The 17,586-nt window shown below is 39.0% G+C and overlaps 1 protein-coding gene across 8 annotated transcripts in view; it reads left to right on the top strand.

The window, feature by feature from the left end:
• Positions 1–17,586, top strand: part of OSBPL1A (oxysterol binding protein like 1A) — a 247,180-nt gene that overhangs the window by 101,684 nt on the left and 127,910 nt on the right. For 6 of the 8 annotated variants that reach the window (XR_009534543.1, XM_060119253.1, XM_060119255.1 and 3 more), the window contains one exon: positions 16,876–17,038. The exons of 1 other annotated variant lie outside the window; for it this stretch is intronic. Coding sequence is in view for 5 of the 7 variants with exons in the window: in XM_060119253.1 (XP_059975236.1) it covers positions 16,876–17,038 (163 nt within the window). In the remaining 2 variants the exon portion in view is untranslated. Of the gene's footprint in view, positions 1–2,676; positions 2,769–16,875; positions 17,039–17,586 lie in introns of all 8 variants that reach the window. One more of the 8 variants, XM_060119256.1, reaches the window with a different exon arrangement.

Below are 17,586 nucleotides of genomic sequence, written 5' to 3'. Positions count from 1 at the left end.
ATGAGTTGTTTAAAATCACAAAGTCATAGACTCAATCTTAGATTGTAGAGCATCTACAAGTCTGGTGATTTTCAGGTTTTATTGGGTGCCAAAGTAGATGCCAGTGTACGAGAGAGGTAAAAGTAAAAGCACCTCCTCATCCACTAAGGTGCCTCCATACAACACAGTTTGAAATGATTGTTACGGTTGATCTCATCGCCTCCATTCTTACAGGTAAGAGCAGGGCCTGGAGAGAGGGTTCGATACCTCCCCGAGTTTATGTAGCTAGGAGGGGCTACACTTAGAGCCAGATCCAGGGATGTGCCTCCAAATTCAATGCTGAAGAACAACACACTATATCACACACAGCTTGAATTAGGAAAATTCATCCGTTAGAGAAGACAGTCCACCTTGTTTCAAAGCTGATGTGGACATCTATAAGCTAATTTCTCGATTCCACAAAAGGATACCAACTTTAAAAATAATCAGATGGCCAAGAATATTTCAGTGTCTTTGGATTATGCACAGAATACCTGTATTCCAGGTTCACAACAGGAAACACTCTCCATCTTTTTGTGAAAATTTTGCTTAGTCGAGGTTACATTTTTGGAGTATATAGAATTTATCCATGTCTCTAGATGTTCTAAATTTATCCTAAAATTAAGCCATCAGAATGCTACAGCCTGGGCTATATTTTCTTGATTTTCTGAAAAATGTCCCTCACTGAATTTTAAGTTGGAATTACACCCTCCATTTCTATTCAGGGGCATTTCAAAACAATTTAGCTTAAGTGGCATTATTGATTATTTTGCCCTCGAATACTCTTAATCCCCTATATATTATTACCCTGAATGAGAAATTAGAGCTAAGGACAAAGAGGGAGTTTGTTTTCCCTAAAGAAGTGATATATTTTTTCCTTGTGGACAATTAAAAGGGCATAATTGTATTTCTCTTTCTGTTTTGGCCTTAAGAGAATTCAGAGCCAAGTTTGTGGCTTGTCCATGGTATCTGTGTAGACGCCATCACTTGTAGGTCTTACCCCATTATTGTATCAGAAGTTGTTCTGTGTTTTCATAGCCTCCCAGTTTGGAAATCACTGGATTACAACATTGTCTTGTGAATTGGTTGGACGTGGCTGTGCCCCAGAGTGCATTCAGATATGATGATGATAATTTGGGGATTTTTCTGCAAGTAGTAAGTACTAAGTAAATAGTTGTTAAAACATTAGGAACAGATTTGTACTTAATACTGTGGTTTTATTTTATGTGAAGAACATATACATTTTGATATTAGTTGACTTTGTAATAGATCATTTCAAGGACCCAACTTAAACTATGTGATGTGTTACAACGGGAGCCTTTTTTTTTTCATGGTAATGCAAATCAAACTATTTTATATTTGGAGAAAAAAATTTTAATTATTTTATTTGTGCTAGAATTTGCATAGCATAAAATTTACCATCTTAACCATTTATAAGTGCATAGTTCAGTGACACTAAGTACATTCATATCGTTGTGTAACCATCACCACCATGCATCTCCAAAACTCTTCATCTTCCTAAACTAAAACTCTATACACATTACACAATAACTCATCCATCATTCCCCTCTCCTCCTAGCCCTTGGAAATCATGCTGCTACTTTCTGTCTCTCTGAATTTGACTACTTTAGGAGTCTCATATAAGTGGAATCATACAATATTTGTCTTTTTGTGACTGGCTTATCTCAGCATAATTCCTTTAAGGTCCATCCATGTTGTAACATGTGTTAGAATTTTCTCCTTTTTTAAGGCTGAATATTATTTCGTTGTATATATATATATACCACATTTTGTTTATCCGTGCATCCATCAGTGTTGTATTTGGGTTGATTCAACCTTTTGACTGTTGTAAATAATGCTGCTGTGAACATGAGTGTACAAGTATCTCTTTGTGTCTGTGCTTTTAATTCTTTTTAGCATATACTAAGAAGTGGAGTTGCTGAGTCATGTGGTAATTCTATTTTTAATTTTTTGAGGACTCGCCATACTGTTTTGCATAGTGGCTGCACCATTTTACATTCCTACCAACAGTGTGCGAGGGTTCTAATTTCCCTACATCCTTGCCAACACTTTTTCTTTCCTGGGTTTTTTTTTTTTTTTTTTTTTTTTTTTTTGCTGTACGCGGGCCTCTCACTGCTGTGGCCTCTCCCGTTGCGGAGCACAGGCTCCGGACACACAGGCTCCGCGGCCATGGCTCGCAGGCCCAGCCGCTCCGCGGCATGTGGGATCTTCCGGGATCGGGGCACGAACCCGTGTCCCCTGCATCGGCAGGCGGACTCTCAACCACTGCGCCACCAGGGAAGCCCTGTTTTTGTTTTTATAGTAGCCATATAATTGGGTGTAAGAAAATAATTTTTTTTTAAGTGGAGTTAACCATGTTTGCTATCCAGATGTTGACCTCAGGGTTGCCAGACTCTACACTGGCTCATAACCGCCCTGCAGAGCAGTGCTTTCTCATTATTATTCAAACCATTCAGAAGTTACCCTGGTTCAAGTGTAGCGGAGGGTGCACAGTGCTAGTTCTCCTTAGTCCCTTGTTTCCCCTTCAATCAGTAAAAAACAACTGCACAAAGCAGGGATGTGGTTTCCATGGACTGTAGACTTGGTTTAAGTTCATATATCTGTATTATACTTTTATGTTATCTTTCTGTACTTTAGATACCAAATGTCGATTTGCTGTTGTATTTTGAAGGATAATTGCTCAATTGAAAAGAATTTTATCTTGTCTACAAAGGAAAATGAAAGCGCAGGTATGTTTGAATTGTGGTAGATATAAAATATGAGACAAGGAAATTGATATACAGTTGATCCTTGAACAACGTGGGTTTAAATTGCACAGATTCACTTACATGCCAATATTTTTGAATAGTAAATACTACAGTACTACATGGTCCGTGGTCGGCTGAATTAGCAGATGTGGAGGAACCTTGGATATGGAGGGTGGGTTATAAGTTATACATGGATTAACCCCTGCGTTGTTCAAGGCTCAACTGTACTTGAGAAAAATCAAGCCTACCTTCACTTGTACAGGGGAACTAATCAAGGAAAATATGTGTTACTCAAAATCAGAGCACAATTATCCTCAGCGTTAGAATTGGACAGGTAATTTAACATATTCTATAATGAAATTATTATTATTTGATCTTTAGCCATTTTTAGGAGTATAAAATTTCTATAAACCTTGAAGTCAAAGGAAAATTTTAAAAATAAGATGAAAACTTGGGAAAATGTAACCACAAAATTATAAAAAGAGATCTTAGAAGTTACCTAATTTTTCTTATTTGCAAGAATCCTCTCTCCAACTTCCTGCCAGCCAGATGGTCCCTTTATGTGCCATGTAAACACTGCCGTCGATGGACATACAGGCAGGGGGTGCCAGTGGTTACAGGCTTGGAGCTTGGGTCAAACCCAGACCTGGGTTTGAGCACTGGCTCCATCATTTACTGGTTCTGCGATCCTAGGCAGGTCGTGTCATCTCAATGAGCTTGAGTTTCCTCATTGTTAATAATACCTAGTTCATAGGATTGTGGGAGGATTACATGAGGTGGCACACCAAGTATTTACCATAACATCTGGCATATAGTAGACATACCTAGATGTTAGCTCTTGCTCTTCTAGCTGCTACTACTACTATTATACATGAATAATCTTTCAGGGCCACCCAGTCTACTGTAGGTAAACTATAAATACTAGAAAGTTAAAACTTACATTAAGGCAAGGTTTTTCCTCTTCTTTTTCCTTTTTCCTTCTTTTTATTTATTTATTTATTTATTTTTAATTCATGGTTTCAAGTCTGTGCTCTGCAGCATCACAAAAAAATGAAAGGAATTACCTCTTGTGACAATTCATCAGCTTTTGGAGCAGCCAATAAATTCTTCTTCCCCAAGCCAGGCATCTCCAAGTGTCTTCAGCAGTTATTCCTATGTCAGGCTTTCCAGATCCTTTCTTCTTACTCTTCACCGATTGCCCTCAGGTTTTGTGCCCTCCAGAAATGAGCCTGGCGTCCCACATGAAGTTGGGGCACAGAACATGGCCCTTCACAGTTGGCTTTCCGTCCTGCTCCCGGGAAGGAACCTCTAAGGCTATGATGGCCTCCACACCTGCCTCTCTGGCCTCGCCGGCCTCTCCTTTGCTTCACTCTTGCCCCACTCGCTTTGTTCTGAGGACGGTGGCCTCCTGTTGTGCTACAGACTCGCAAGCCCCTTCCTACCTCAGAACTTTGCTCTCCCTCTGCCTGGAGCACTCTTCTCCTGATACGTGCCCTCCTCTCCCTCACCCTGGCCTTTAATCCAGTGGCGCTTGCCCGGTGAGTCCCCTGGCCACCCTGGTTCCCGGGACTCCCTTTCCCCTCCCAGCTTTATTTTTGTTGTTAGCGTTCTCCACCACCTAACACACTGTGTATTTCACTCCATTACCTGTTTCTTCCCACTTGGTAGACTGTAAGTCCTCTGTGTGCAGGTATTTTTGTCTGCTTTGTTCACTGCTGATTCCCTGCAGCCTGGAATGCCGGGCATGGTGTAGGTGGTTGATGAATATTTGTGGCATGAAGAGCACAATGGGAGGATTGACTTCCCTCTATGAAGAAGTTGCGTCATACTAGGCTGGGAAGGGGTGCTTGGGCACCAGTTGACAGTCATGGGTCCTTTTTTTTTGTTTGAAAAAATCGGAAAAAAATTTTAAGTGTACTTAAAGAAGGAAAAATTAGAAGCCCTGTTCATTATTTTAAGACTGGGAATTTTCCAGTCACTTTGGTTGCTTAATCAATATTTTATTGAATACATAACCTTATTTGCTCATAAGATTTTTGTTTTGTAAAAATCAATATTGGTCATTAAAACAAGGATATTTATTCTTTAAGTATAACTTTACAGAGCTTTCCAAGTAGTGGACTTAAGAGTAATGATCTTTTCAACCCTTAGAATGGCCAGAGCCCCAAATCAGGTTTTTGGTCTCTCCTGTGTGCCATACAAAGGTTGTTTTCCATGTGTGCCAGGACTTGCAAAACTTGGGAAGCGCTGCTTTAGACACATAAAATGTTTTCTTCAGATGGAGTTAACATCTGCTGAGCTGTGATTCAAGCATATTTTAGTCATCCCCTCCCCCCCACCCAGTTTGAGAACCATGAAAACACTTGGTAAAACAGAACAAAACATCAAAATTCTGTAAAAGCAAAGTTATTATCTCTGTGGACTTAATAATGTTCAACAAAAAGATATTTCCAGAGACAGAGCTGAAGGCATTAAAAGAGGGGATCGTGGTGTAGCTGTGCAGTGGAATAGTCCTCAGCAGTGAAAAGGAAAGAACTGCTCATACTTGCAACAACATGAATGAATCTGAAAAACATTGTACTGAGTGAGAGGAGCCAGACACAAAGGAGTACACTCTGCACGATTCCATTTATTTGAAGTTCAAGAGCAGACAAACCTAAAGCATAAGTTACAGAAATCGGAGCAGTGGTTTGCAGGGCTGGGGACAACAGGGAGAGTGAGGGGACCTGGGGGAAGGAGAGAAGAGAGATGGTCTATATCTTTATAGTGGTGCTGGTTATGTGGGGTGTACGTTTGTGACTGTTCATTGAACTCTACATTTAAAATTGATGTATATAATCTCTCAGTAAAGTTAATTAAAAAAATTAGAGTTGGTAGGGCGTTACCTTTTCTAGTTATTTTCACCAACAGAACTGTCAGCTACAGAGCCCTTGAATAACATCTGAAAATAAGATATGTTTAGATTATGATTAAACTTCTCTGCTTTTAAAAATGGTTGTTTACCTCCTGCGGGATTATCTCTAAAAAAAGAAATGTATTTCAAGGATACATAAGATATATAAATCTGTGTTGAGTGATTACATAAGAGTAAGCTATTTTTAGGTAGAAGCTTTGCAGCCATGATGAAGCAGGAGCGTGCTTAACAGAATCTCAGATCGGGTTTCTATAGTAGACGGCCGAGAGAGCCATGCGCGCTGCACTATAGGAGAGTACCTTGTAAGCACCATTTTGTTTTTGATGCAATGCAGATTTTTCATATTTGCAATTTTGATGCAAAAATCAATTCCTAAATAGACACATTTAAAGATACTTTGTTAATTGTAAAATTATGAGAGATTTATGAAAGACACACACACACACACACACACACACACATATATATAATATAGAGCTATTTTCTATAAAGCATAGGGAAGAATATAAACACCAGAGCCCAGCAACCACTGACAGGAGGTTTGGGTTTGTCTTAGTTTGTTTGTATTGGCAAATACACAAATACAGCGGACATTGCAGTTTGATATCCTATGTTGTTTTCAGTAGTATCAGAGTATTTTTCTTTGTCATGCATATTCTTCGAAAATATGTTTGAGTAAGAAATGTATTATTTTGACTTCCATTGTCAGTAAGTGAATGGTCTTTTCATTATGCCCTTACTATTGCTAAATATTCTCATTTTTTTATAGCTTTATTGAGGTTATAATTGACAGACAATAAATTGCACACATTTAAAATGTAGTTCAGTGAGTTTGGATGCACGTTTACATTGTAAAACCATCATCACTTTCAGGATTAGGAATATTTCTGTTACTTCCAAAAGTTTATTCCTGCCTGTTGTGGTACCTCCTCCTCTTCCTTCTACCCCCGTCCACAGGCAGCTAATGATCAGCTTTCTATCACTAATTAATTAGTGCTCAGTAGGCATTTTCTAGAATTTTACATATATGGAATCATACTTTTATGGGGGTGGAGGAGGTTCAGCTTCTTTAATAATTATTTGCAGATTTATCCATGTTGTTGCTCGTAGCAATAGTTCATTCTTTTTTATAGCAGAATAGTGCTCCATTTTATGGCTGTACCACAGTTTATTCACCTGTTGATGGACATTTGGATTGTATCCAGTTTTTGGCTACTGCAAGTTTTTGTGTGGACCTAACCTTTCATTTCTCTTAGGTATCAATAAATACTTAGGAGCAAATAGAATGGCTGGATCATATGGGAGGTGCATATTCGTGGGGGCTTTTTTTGAGTTTGTTTTTTAATTTAAAAAAATTATAGCGTTTATATAACGCTATAATTAACTGTTTTGAGCAAACCGTAAAATTAACTCTTTTGACCATAAGGTGCATTGGCACTTGGTAATTCACAATGTTGTGTAACCATCACTCTATCTACTTCCAAAACATTTTCATCCCAAAAAAGAACCCTGTACCCATTAAGCACTCACTCCCCATTTCCACCCTTGCCCCCAGCCCCTAAAAATGACTAATCTGTGTTTTGTCTCTATGGATTTGCCTGTTTGGGGCATTTCTTATAAATGGAATCATTCAGTGTGTGAGCTTTTGTGTCTGGCTCCTTTAGCCTAATGTTTTCCAGCATCGTGTGCATTGTAGCATGTATCAGTACTTTATCTTAATGACTGAATAGTATTCCATTGTATATATACAACACATCTTATTCATTCATTCATTTATGGACGTTTGGGTTGTTTTTACCTTTTGGCTATTGTGAATAGTGTTACTTTGAACACTTTTGTACAAGCATTTGTTTGAACATGTTTCAGTTTTTTGGGGTATATACCTAAGAGTGAATTTTCTGGGTCATATGGTAATTCTGTGTTTAGCTTTTTTTGAGGAACCACCAAACTGTTTTACACAGCATCTGCACCATTTTACATTCCCACCATCAGGGCACAAGGGTTTTTTTTTTCCCCATCCTCACCAACACTTATTGTCCTAGTGGCTGTAAAGTGATACCTCATTGTTATGATTTGCTTTCTTCTAATGACTAAAGATGTTGAGCCTCTTTTCATATACTTGTTGGCCATTTGTATATGTTTGGAGAAATGTCTGTTCAAGTTCTTTGCTCATTTTAAAATTGGGTTGGTTGTGTAAAAAATTTTGGTCAAAATAAATACTCCATCAGGACATTGCATTTATACATAAACACAGTTTTTCCATAAAACATTTTTATTTAGTTATTTATTATTGAGAATATATCTTCTTTGATACATTTTTCCCTTAGAGTTTCATTAAAAAAAAAAACTAGTTCTTATAGTTCATTATTCAAACATGGTTTAGCCAAGACATGTTCAAAGCAGCTGTAATGTTCTATAGGGCAAACATCCCACACTAAATTTTTTTTCATATCTTCAGCAATTTTTTCTGTCTTACAGCAGTATTTTCTGACAAAGGAATATACCTTAGTTTTTCATCACACTATTTTCTGTCTACTATTTTTTTGTAATTTGAGAATAAGTATTTCCTTAAGTGATTTGTAGCTTTTTGTCTTTTCTATTAAAAACCATTAAAGGAGTTGCTAAACATTTTATTACATTTAGTGAAGAAATTGAAAAGGTAAAGCTCTGGACTGAATGTCATGGAACTTTAAACATCACTGAAGAAATTTGGGGAAGTTTATCTTCACCCTCTGGATGCTTAGCTTCTAAATGTTGAGACAAATGTCATGACTTCATGTGCTCATTAGTTTATATCTCAAGGCATAATAACCCATAAATAGAGGGTGACCTGCACACATCCATATTTCTATGTATATGTGTCCACATCCATATTTCATATGGTCTTCTAGAGAACTGGCTTATTGTCATCTGATTATATGTGATCTATTTTTACCAGGGTAGCTGACAGAGCTCCCACTGGCAGTAGAAGCCTTTGCTGTATTCCCTTTGTTCACTTTGTTAGCATCATTAGTATCTTCTACATATATGCCTTCCTCATAGGGCGGTTAGGAAGATTTAGTGAACAGTATGTAAAAGTACCTTTTAAAATGTAAAGTGCTATGCATATACTTTATCAGTCATAGACATAGAAACAGCCCTGTGTAAGCAGAACCATTGTTTACTCAAATGCTTAGGACGTTAAGCCCTTTCTTTTTGCTAGATGAACTCATACTGAAGTTAAGAATAGTGAGATTTTAAGCAACATTTTTGCTCAGGGTCGTGCACTTAAATTATTAGTTCTGGGATAAACTGTGAAATACTTGTTAATACTGCTTAAAGAGATTTTATCAAAAAAAGTTATTTTGCATTGCTTCAGTCCCCCTCTGTCCTCTCCTATTACTATACACCCGAATGTTCTTCATTTTAAAATTCTGTTTCAAGACTTACTATTGAGCATGTCATATGGAACCATTCCAGGCACTTAGGGAATACAGTCATGAACAACTATTTAATCGGGAGTTTGAGACATGATTAAAAGAATAGACTTTTAAAAATTTCAGAATCTTTATTGAGTAGGTTGATTTGGAATTTTACCATTTTCATATAGCCAACACTGATTTTTTACATTATATTGAAATTTGTTTGCCACAGTTTAATATATACTATTACGTGGCAGTTTAACATCCTGTTCTGTAATTTATGTGATACCTAAAAACCTTTTGAAATTTTTAATACATTATACTATAATCTAGAATCATTTGGAGATTATACATTGATGTAGTAGGGCTCTTAGGAATATAATTCTGTAAGTGCTAACTTCCGGAATGTAAAATGTGTACATAGTTATGGAAATTGCACTTTATTGTAGTTGTTCCTTACGTGACTGTTACAATCAGTGTCAACTGATTCAGCTTTGCAGTTGAAAGAGAAAATTATTATGAAATCTTACTTGTACCAGGTTATTTCAAATGCCAGGACCATTGAGCAAGGGAGTGGACTTCATGTGTATTGAATCTACTGCTGGTAGCATACCATGGAAGTGAATGGTACTTTGGTTTCAGAAGACATATTTCTCTTTTCTGCTGCTTTTTTTAAAAAAAGTAAAACCTCAACTTAGTCGCATTGTTGTTTGTATGTAGCATTATTCTCCCATTGATTTTATTTCTATGGGAGGTTATTTTTATTTTTTTTAAATTAATTTTTATTGGAGTATGGTTGCTTTACAATGTTGCGTTAGCCTTCACTGCACAACAAAATGAATCAGCCATACACGTGCGATATCCCCTCCCTTGTGGACTTCCCTCCCATTTAGTTTACCACAGTACATTAGGTAGAGTTCTCTGTGCTATACAGAATGTTCCCATCAGTTGTCTATTTTATACATAGTATCAATAATGTGTATGTGTCAATCCCAGTCTCCCAGTTCCTCACTCTGTGGGAAGTTATTTTTAAATCAGGCTGACAAAAATAACTATCAGATAGTCTGGGTTTATACTGATTCTTCTAAGAATCACTAGCCCTTGCTTTTAAAAGTCTACGTTTATTTACCATGTTTCTTAAGTGACTATTTATTGGGCTCTGTCCTAGATATGGGTGTAGGCAGTTACCCCCAAATTCCTCCTTGACTTAAAATGTCTGAAGATACATCTGGGAGTAATTGATTTAACAGATTATTAGCAGAAACTGCAGTTTAACAAGCTCCATTGAGGTTATTTTACTTAGAGCATGTCAGTAAGTCAAAAAGCAGGTAACACCTTCACCTTCATTCCCAAGGCAGAGCAGAGGGACAGAGAAGTATAGAGGTAGTTCCCAGTGGGGTTTCCTTTTCTACTGGCTTGAGCCAGATTGAGGAAGATGGCAGTGCCAGTAAGAAAGGGGCATTTTTTTTTAACGGTGCCAGGAGCAAGCCACAGTCTACTGTGAGCAAAGGGAAAATTCTGGAACAGCTGCCTTGTGTTGGGTTGACCAGATTAGTGTGAATGAGGCTTTGGAGGGCCTTGGATATGATCTCATTTGAAATCTCAGGGCAAACTTTTGAAAGCTATGTATAATGTTAAAGAGACTGGTAGCTTCTTACACATCACATGCTGGGACCTATAGGTTGAAGACCTCTGTTTCCTATTCTCTCTAGTTCTTATATGCACTGAGACAAAAGGAGCAACTAGAAGAAAACTTGGTTACACATACCTACCTATCTGCGTCTGGGCACATACATGCTGCTCTTTCTCCTGCAGCTAAGGGTGAGCTGTCCGTACCCTTAGCAAAGGCCAACTGTGTGGATTAGAGCCCATCCTTTTTTTGCAAGCTCAAGAACATCATTCCAGCAGTTCTCTCCTTGCACTCCTACATCATTAATTTCCTCTCTGTTGAATCTTTCCCATCGATGTAGAAACATGCTGGGTTGTCTTTCATAATAAAGCCTGTTGACCCCCACACCCCCTTCCAGCAATTGCCCCAATTTTCTCCTTTCCTTTTTTAGCAAAAAGAATAGGCTGTACTTGCCCTTTCCAAGTTTCCTTCTCTCATTTCTACTGACCCACTCCCTTCATGCCTTTGCCTTCAGCATTCTCTTAACGCTCCACTGAGCCTTTCCTTGTCAAGGTCACCATTGACCTCATCACTAAATCCAGAGGGCTTTTCTTAGTTCTCGTATTATTTGATCCATCATCAGTGTTTGACATATTTAATCACTCGTTCCTCCTTCAAGTACTTCGTTTAGGCTTCCAGAATACCACACACTTCTGAGTTTCCTTCTGTCTCTCTTCTCTTTTTTTGTTTCCTTTGCTGGTTCTTTCTCGTCTCTCCCATCAGAAGGAAATCTCAGTCCTTGGATTTCTTCCTGTGTCTGTCTCACTTTCTCCCTTAGTGATTCTATCTAGTCTTACAGCTTAAAACATAATCTATTTGCAAAAGACTCCCAGAGTTATATCTCTAGCCTGGACCTCTTCCCTGAAGACCTGATTTGGTTATCTAATTGTCTACATGACATCTGCATGAACGTCTGATGGTAACTCTCATGTATGAGCTCCTGATTGTCCTGGTCCTGCAGTCTTCCTGCATTGGGTAATGATGACGCTATCTTTAGTTGCTCAGGGCAACACTATGGAGTCATCCTTGATTCTTCTCTCGCATCCCATAGATGTGCCTTCAAAATACATCCAGAATCTAACTACATCTCATCACCTCCATTGCTGTTACCCATCTCTTATCTGGATTGTTGCAGTAGCCTCTTAGGGATCTTTTTGATTCTAAGCTTGACCTTCCCCCCAGGTCTCTTCTTCAGCTTATCAGTCAAAAACATTGTGTTAAAATGTAAATCAAATAATGTTACTTCTCTGCTCAGAACCATGCAGTGGCTCCTCTTGTCAGTCACAGTCAAAGCCAGAGCTCCTACAGTGGTCTGCAAGCTCTCTGCAGTCCCCCTCCCCACCACAGCCTCCTTGCACATCCTACCTCATCTCCATTTCCTCCTATCAGACAAATCTGCTTGGCCACTGAGGCTTATTTATAGTTAAGTAAGTGTCTTTCTTAGTAAGAGGAAGGACTGAAAGAAAAGGCTTCAGGAACATAAGGAAATGTGTACAGTTGAAAAGGCATTGATGGGATGGCATAGAAGAAGGGCATTAGAGTCAGCGAAACCCTAAAAGTTAATGTGTGAAAGGGTGCTTTGTAAATCTGTAAAACAAAGCAAATGTATACTATCCATTCATGAGGATATGTTTCCATACTTGATCATGCCTGAGACATGGGATCAGATCTTGATTGTCCTGCACCCTGGGGGTGAGAGTGTGATTCAGCCTGGCTGTGAACCTGGAATAATGTCTGCTTGCATTCACATGAGAGCTGCCCCGCCCAGAGCAGTGCTGTCGTCCTCAACGAGCAGAAGAGCCCTTACCAGCTGTAAGTGACCAGGACCACTTTCCAACAGCTATGTGGCAGTAGAAGGGAAAAGTCAGCATATTGTTGGTCCTCTAACCACGGAAATAAGTGCCGATGCAATTCCTGATCTAAGAAATAAAATTAGATGTTTTTTAATTCAAGAGGTAGTATTTTGGTCATAAGCCAACATGTTCTTTGTTATAGCCACACATCCAGTAACAAAGAAGAAAGGTGAAAGGCTAATGCTGTTGAACTGACCAGAGTGTAGCCAGTTGAAAGAGCTTAACTAGATTGATCATGAGGGCCAGAATGTCAGGTAACCTGTAATTGGATAATTGGCCACAGTGTTCTCTGAATACTAATCACTTACTCCCGCTTAGTGGTGTGTCTTTGCCAGATTTCATCATTGTCTCTGCCTGATTTAACCTCTCAGAAACATAGGTAAGTAACAGGGTGCTTTATAGAAGGAGAGAGCCAATGCAATGTGTATTTACTGGCTAGCACGAGACTTTTTAAAACGCTGAATTCTTTTTTTTTTTTTTAAGAAGATGTTGGGGGTAGGAGTTTATTAATTTTTTATTTATTTATTTTTGCTGTGTTGGGTCTTCGTTTCTGTGCGAGGGCTTTCTCTAGTTGTGGCAAGCGGGGGCCACTCTTCATCGTGGTGCGCGGGCCTCTCACTATCGCGGCCTCTCTTGTTGCGGAGCACAGGCTCCAGACGCGCAGGCTCGGTAGTTGTGGCTCATAGGCCTAGTTGCTCCGCGGCATGTGGGATCCTCCCAGACCAGGGCTCGAACCCGTGTGCCCTGCATTAGCAGACAGATTCTCAACCACTGCGCCACCAGGGAAGCCCCCATAAAACGCTGAATTCTTTTGCTGGCATCTATTCACTGACGGAGTGAAGAACACTTTGGAAGTGTTCACTGTGCATTTCACCCACCAGCATGAAATGGAGTAAGATGAAAGGGGGTCATGTTGAAGTGATGCGAGGAGATTACTGGAAAGGCTTGAATTTGCATTAGTCTTAAGGGGCCACAGACACAGAGCAATGTGTCTATTAAGAATAATTAATAATGTGTAACTGTTAAATGTGTGATGGTTCAGTCCTTAAGTTGTTCCTAATAAAAAGGTTGGCATTTATGTTTACTTGGTTATATGTTGATTTTTGTTGCGGCAGAGTGGCTGAGGGCATAGATTTTATATGTGAGTTTGAAGAATTCACATACCCTATGCTAGAAATGGCCTAATGTAATTACAGACACGTGCTGGGCTTCACTGATTTTTGTGAAGGAAGGAAGTTCTTTGTTCCCTTAATAAATAATAGGGTAGTTATAGTTTGAGGATTTAAAAAACCATAGTCATATGCATGTATCAGTGCAAGTGTTGATACACAGAAAAGTGAAGCACTGTACCTGGAATTTCAGAGAGGGATTGCATAAAGGTACTGTTTCTGTTCCAACATAACTTCTAAGCTGGCAAATGAGAATTCGGAGACAGAGTTGAGAAGTAAGGTGAAGATTTTACGCATAAGTTATCTAAGAACCTATTGAGAAATAGGTGGCGCTGCTAGAGTTCTTTCGTTTGTTTGTTTTTTAATTTGAAGACCACTGTGTTGAAGCCACCAATTAGATTATTCGACAGCAGTAGAATCCCATAAGTTCCTTATGCAGAACTTGCACTCTGTATCACTTGATGAGTAGTTCTACACTAAACTTCCAGTACAGGATATCCCTGAAGTGTTTCTGAAATACTGAGATTGTAATAGATTTGGAATTACATTGTTCCAGTTGATTGATTTAATTGACCAAAAAGCATCAACGGCAGTTAAGTATGTTCTTAGATGCTTCTTTAAAGCAACAAGAGAGCGCTTTACTAGTGCAGTTTTTGTGACACACCTACTCTCAGCTACATCACTTTACAGGATGGGGAGGTATTGCCATTTGGTGGGAAGTTTGAGGGTAAGGTACCTTCAGTACAGAAGATCCTGTTATGCTTGAAATTAATACAAGTGCCCTCAGATCAACTGACAGATAAAAACAAGATGAAAACCAGAACTGTAGGTAGAGCCTCTTCTCTCCCTTCTGCTCCCACCCCTTTCCCTCCTTCTCTGAAGAACAAGTGAGAACAGATGTCGAGGTGGCAGAACTGCAGGGATGCTTACTTTAAATGGATAAAGGATCAGGATTTTGTGTATGGTTTTGTTGAGAGAACTCGATATTTTGGGGCCTCGATCATTTATTTTGCCACTTTTCTGAAATCGAGATGAATTTAGGTACTGAAACTTACATATTTGTTAACCAGAAGACATAATTTAGTGGATTCTTACATGGAAAGGTACAGTGTCAACAGCACATTTGCATTTTGATACTTGAACAGCTAAAAAAAAATAAAGCTGAAGGGAGAGGGGTGGGTAGGTGTGAAAGAGTTTGGATCTTCCTGCAGTGGTGCTTTTGGAATCTACAGCAGTGCTGATCTTTTCCATTCAAAGAAGGGTTCATTTTGGATATTGTGGTGAATTTTGTAGGCCTTGTTTATAGGTAAATGAGTTGTTTAACATATCAAGTGGAGGAAGAACAGTTTTTTTTTCAAATTTTTGGTCTAGGTTGACTTCAGCCATAGTAAAAGTATTTCCTCCTTGGAGATAAAATTTTAGATTATAGGAATATTTGCAATTCCTTAAAAACTATAATTATATAAATATTTAATATTTTTCTGTTTTGCATGTCTTTTCTGCTCATTAGTGCTTTCCATTTATTGCAATTTTTATTTCATTATCGCAGTTCTAATAAGAGTAACCTCGTTACTGTAATGATAGTAAATACTAAGATGCCTTGAGGACTGGAACTATTCCCAAGATAATGAAGGTTTAAGCCTATTTTTGTTACAAACTTAGCATTTTGGTAGAACTGCTTTAAGTCATATCCGGGATTCTTGGAGTGTTGTACCTAACGTGTGGCTGTGAAGTCAGAATGTAGAGGGAGCTGCTGCGTCCTTGGGGACCAAGGGGAGGAGACTGAGAGGGATGCCAGGAAGTGGGAGGCCGGGTTCAGCAGAGAGCAGCTGGGACCAGCGGTGAGAGATTCGCCAGCTCCAAGACCCAGGAGCAGACGTTCTGACCAGGAGGACGTTTCAGAGGTCACCCCATCTAGTGCCTTTCAAACTGTTGGAACAGCCCCTGGCTTTGAGCCTGGAGGGGAAGGTCAAAGAGGCTCCTGATCCAGACCTGGCATCATCCTGTGCAGTTATGCTTTCTGAAACATCTGTTTTATGTGTTGAGATTACATTTGAGAAATAGGTTGAGCTGCTAGAGTTTTTTTGTTTGTTCTTTAATTTGAAGACCATTGTGTTGAAGCCACCAATTAGATTATTCGACAGCAGTAGAATCCCAGTTTTGTAGGTGAGAAAGCAGGCACTGGAAACTTCTGAGATTACCAGCTCCTCAGGCTGCTGCCTGAAGTGCCACGTGGGCTCTAGAAGTTGAGGGAGATAACGGAATAGTTGTGGTTTTCAGAGTTCTGATACAAGGATAGGTGAAACTGTTCATACCAAATCTAGTACCTGCTATTTTACATGAGAATTAGGTTACTTACATTTTATATGGTTTTAGTTAGCTGCAAATTCAGGTGCTATTGAATTAGATAGGAAGAACAGATTGTATCTTTAAAGGATTAAGGCTTTGCTTTCTCTGTAACAGATTGTATCTTTAAAGGATTAAGGCTTTGCTTTCTCTGTAGTCTATTATTTATTTTGCACACTAGATTCAAGGTAAAATATGGAACCAAAATCAAAATATGAAATTGAAAAATGGCAATTAAAATGTCATTACCTGGCCTCTTGTTTCCCCTCATTTGATATACCAGCTATTTTGGAGGTGAACTGGAGGATTATGTCTTATGCTTTGATGAGGTACACATTTTAATATTTACAGTGGTTTCAGTTCTTTATTTTGTTCAAAAACTGGTTTCTTAATTTCATGATTAATGTTGAACAAAATATTCTCTATTAAAGGTTTTATATGATTTTCAAATTGGCTAATGCCCTTATACTAGGATCCTGATCATTTGAGCTGCATTTGTTTGCTAGTTCTTAATCTATTTTCATTAGCTGGCAGTGTTGTGAGAAAAGGCCCCACGGGAAGAACAGAATCTTAACTGAGTAATTTGGCTCATTCATCCATGTGTATGTAGCACGACTGTTTTCATTCCTGATGTTGCAATTGAAGTGGATCTGAAGCAAGTAAATTTCATAACCTTTTGAGTAAATCTATATCTCTTGTCACTCTGAAGTCCTTTTTGTATATCTGTTTTCTTCCAGGTGAGGAATTTTAAATTGGAACAGGAACAAGAAAAAAACAAAATTTTGTCAGAAGCGCTGGCGACTCTAGCCACTGAACATCATGAATTAGAGCAGTCTCTGGTTAAAGGCTCCCCACCTCTCAGCATCCTTAGTGAGGACGAGTTCTATGATGCGCTGTCAGGTAATTCTAGAACCCTGCCGTCTGTGTTGTTGGTAATTCACAGTTGACCACCTAAATGTCTTCTTAGGGTAGATGTCACCTTGAGTTTCCTGAAATAAACAGATGGAAATGTATCACTTCAGCTCCCCAATGACCTACTTTTTGTGTGACATTATCAAGGCAGAAGCCCAGAAGTTTGAAATGAAAGTCATCACTGAGTCTGCCTTTGTTGACAGCATATGCTGTGCTGGGGCCAGAGTGCTGTGAATCTGGTTTGTTCCTTTATTCGATGACTGTTAAATACCTCCTGGTGCAAGGTGCTATTATATGTTAAAGGATAGAGAGATGGATAGTTTCTATTCTCAGAGAGGTCTAAGAGTAAAGGACACATAGAAGAAACAGTTGGCTACAGTATGGTATGCTGTGTGCCAAAGGAGAGGTGAGACCTTGATGTAGCTGGAACAGAGAAAAGGAAGAGCTTAACTTGGCCTCAGAGCAGCGTAGCATACTGACAGCGGGCAGGGGCTCCAGAGTCCGATTCCCTGAATTGGAATCCTGCCTCTGACACT

This window comes from Mesoplodon densirostris, chromosome 15 (genome assembly GCF_025265405.1).
Source record: "Mesoplodon densirostris isolate mMesDen1 chromosome 15, mMesDen1 primary haplotype, whole genome shotgun sequence".
In the NCBI taxonomy this organism is placed as follows: Eukaryota; Metazoa; Chordata; class Mammalia; order Artiodactyla; family Ziphiidae; genus Mesoplodon; species Mesoplodon densirostris.
Note: the sequence above shows the minus strand (reverse complement) of the source record. Positions and strands in the feature narration are given on the sequence as shown.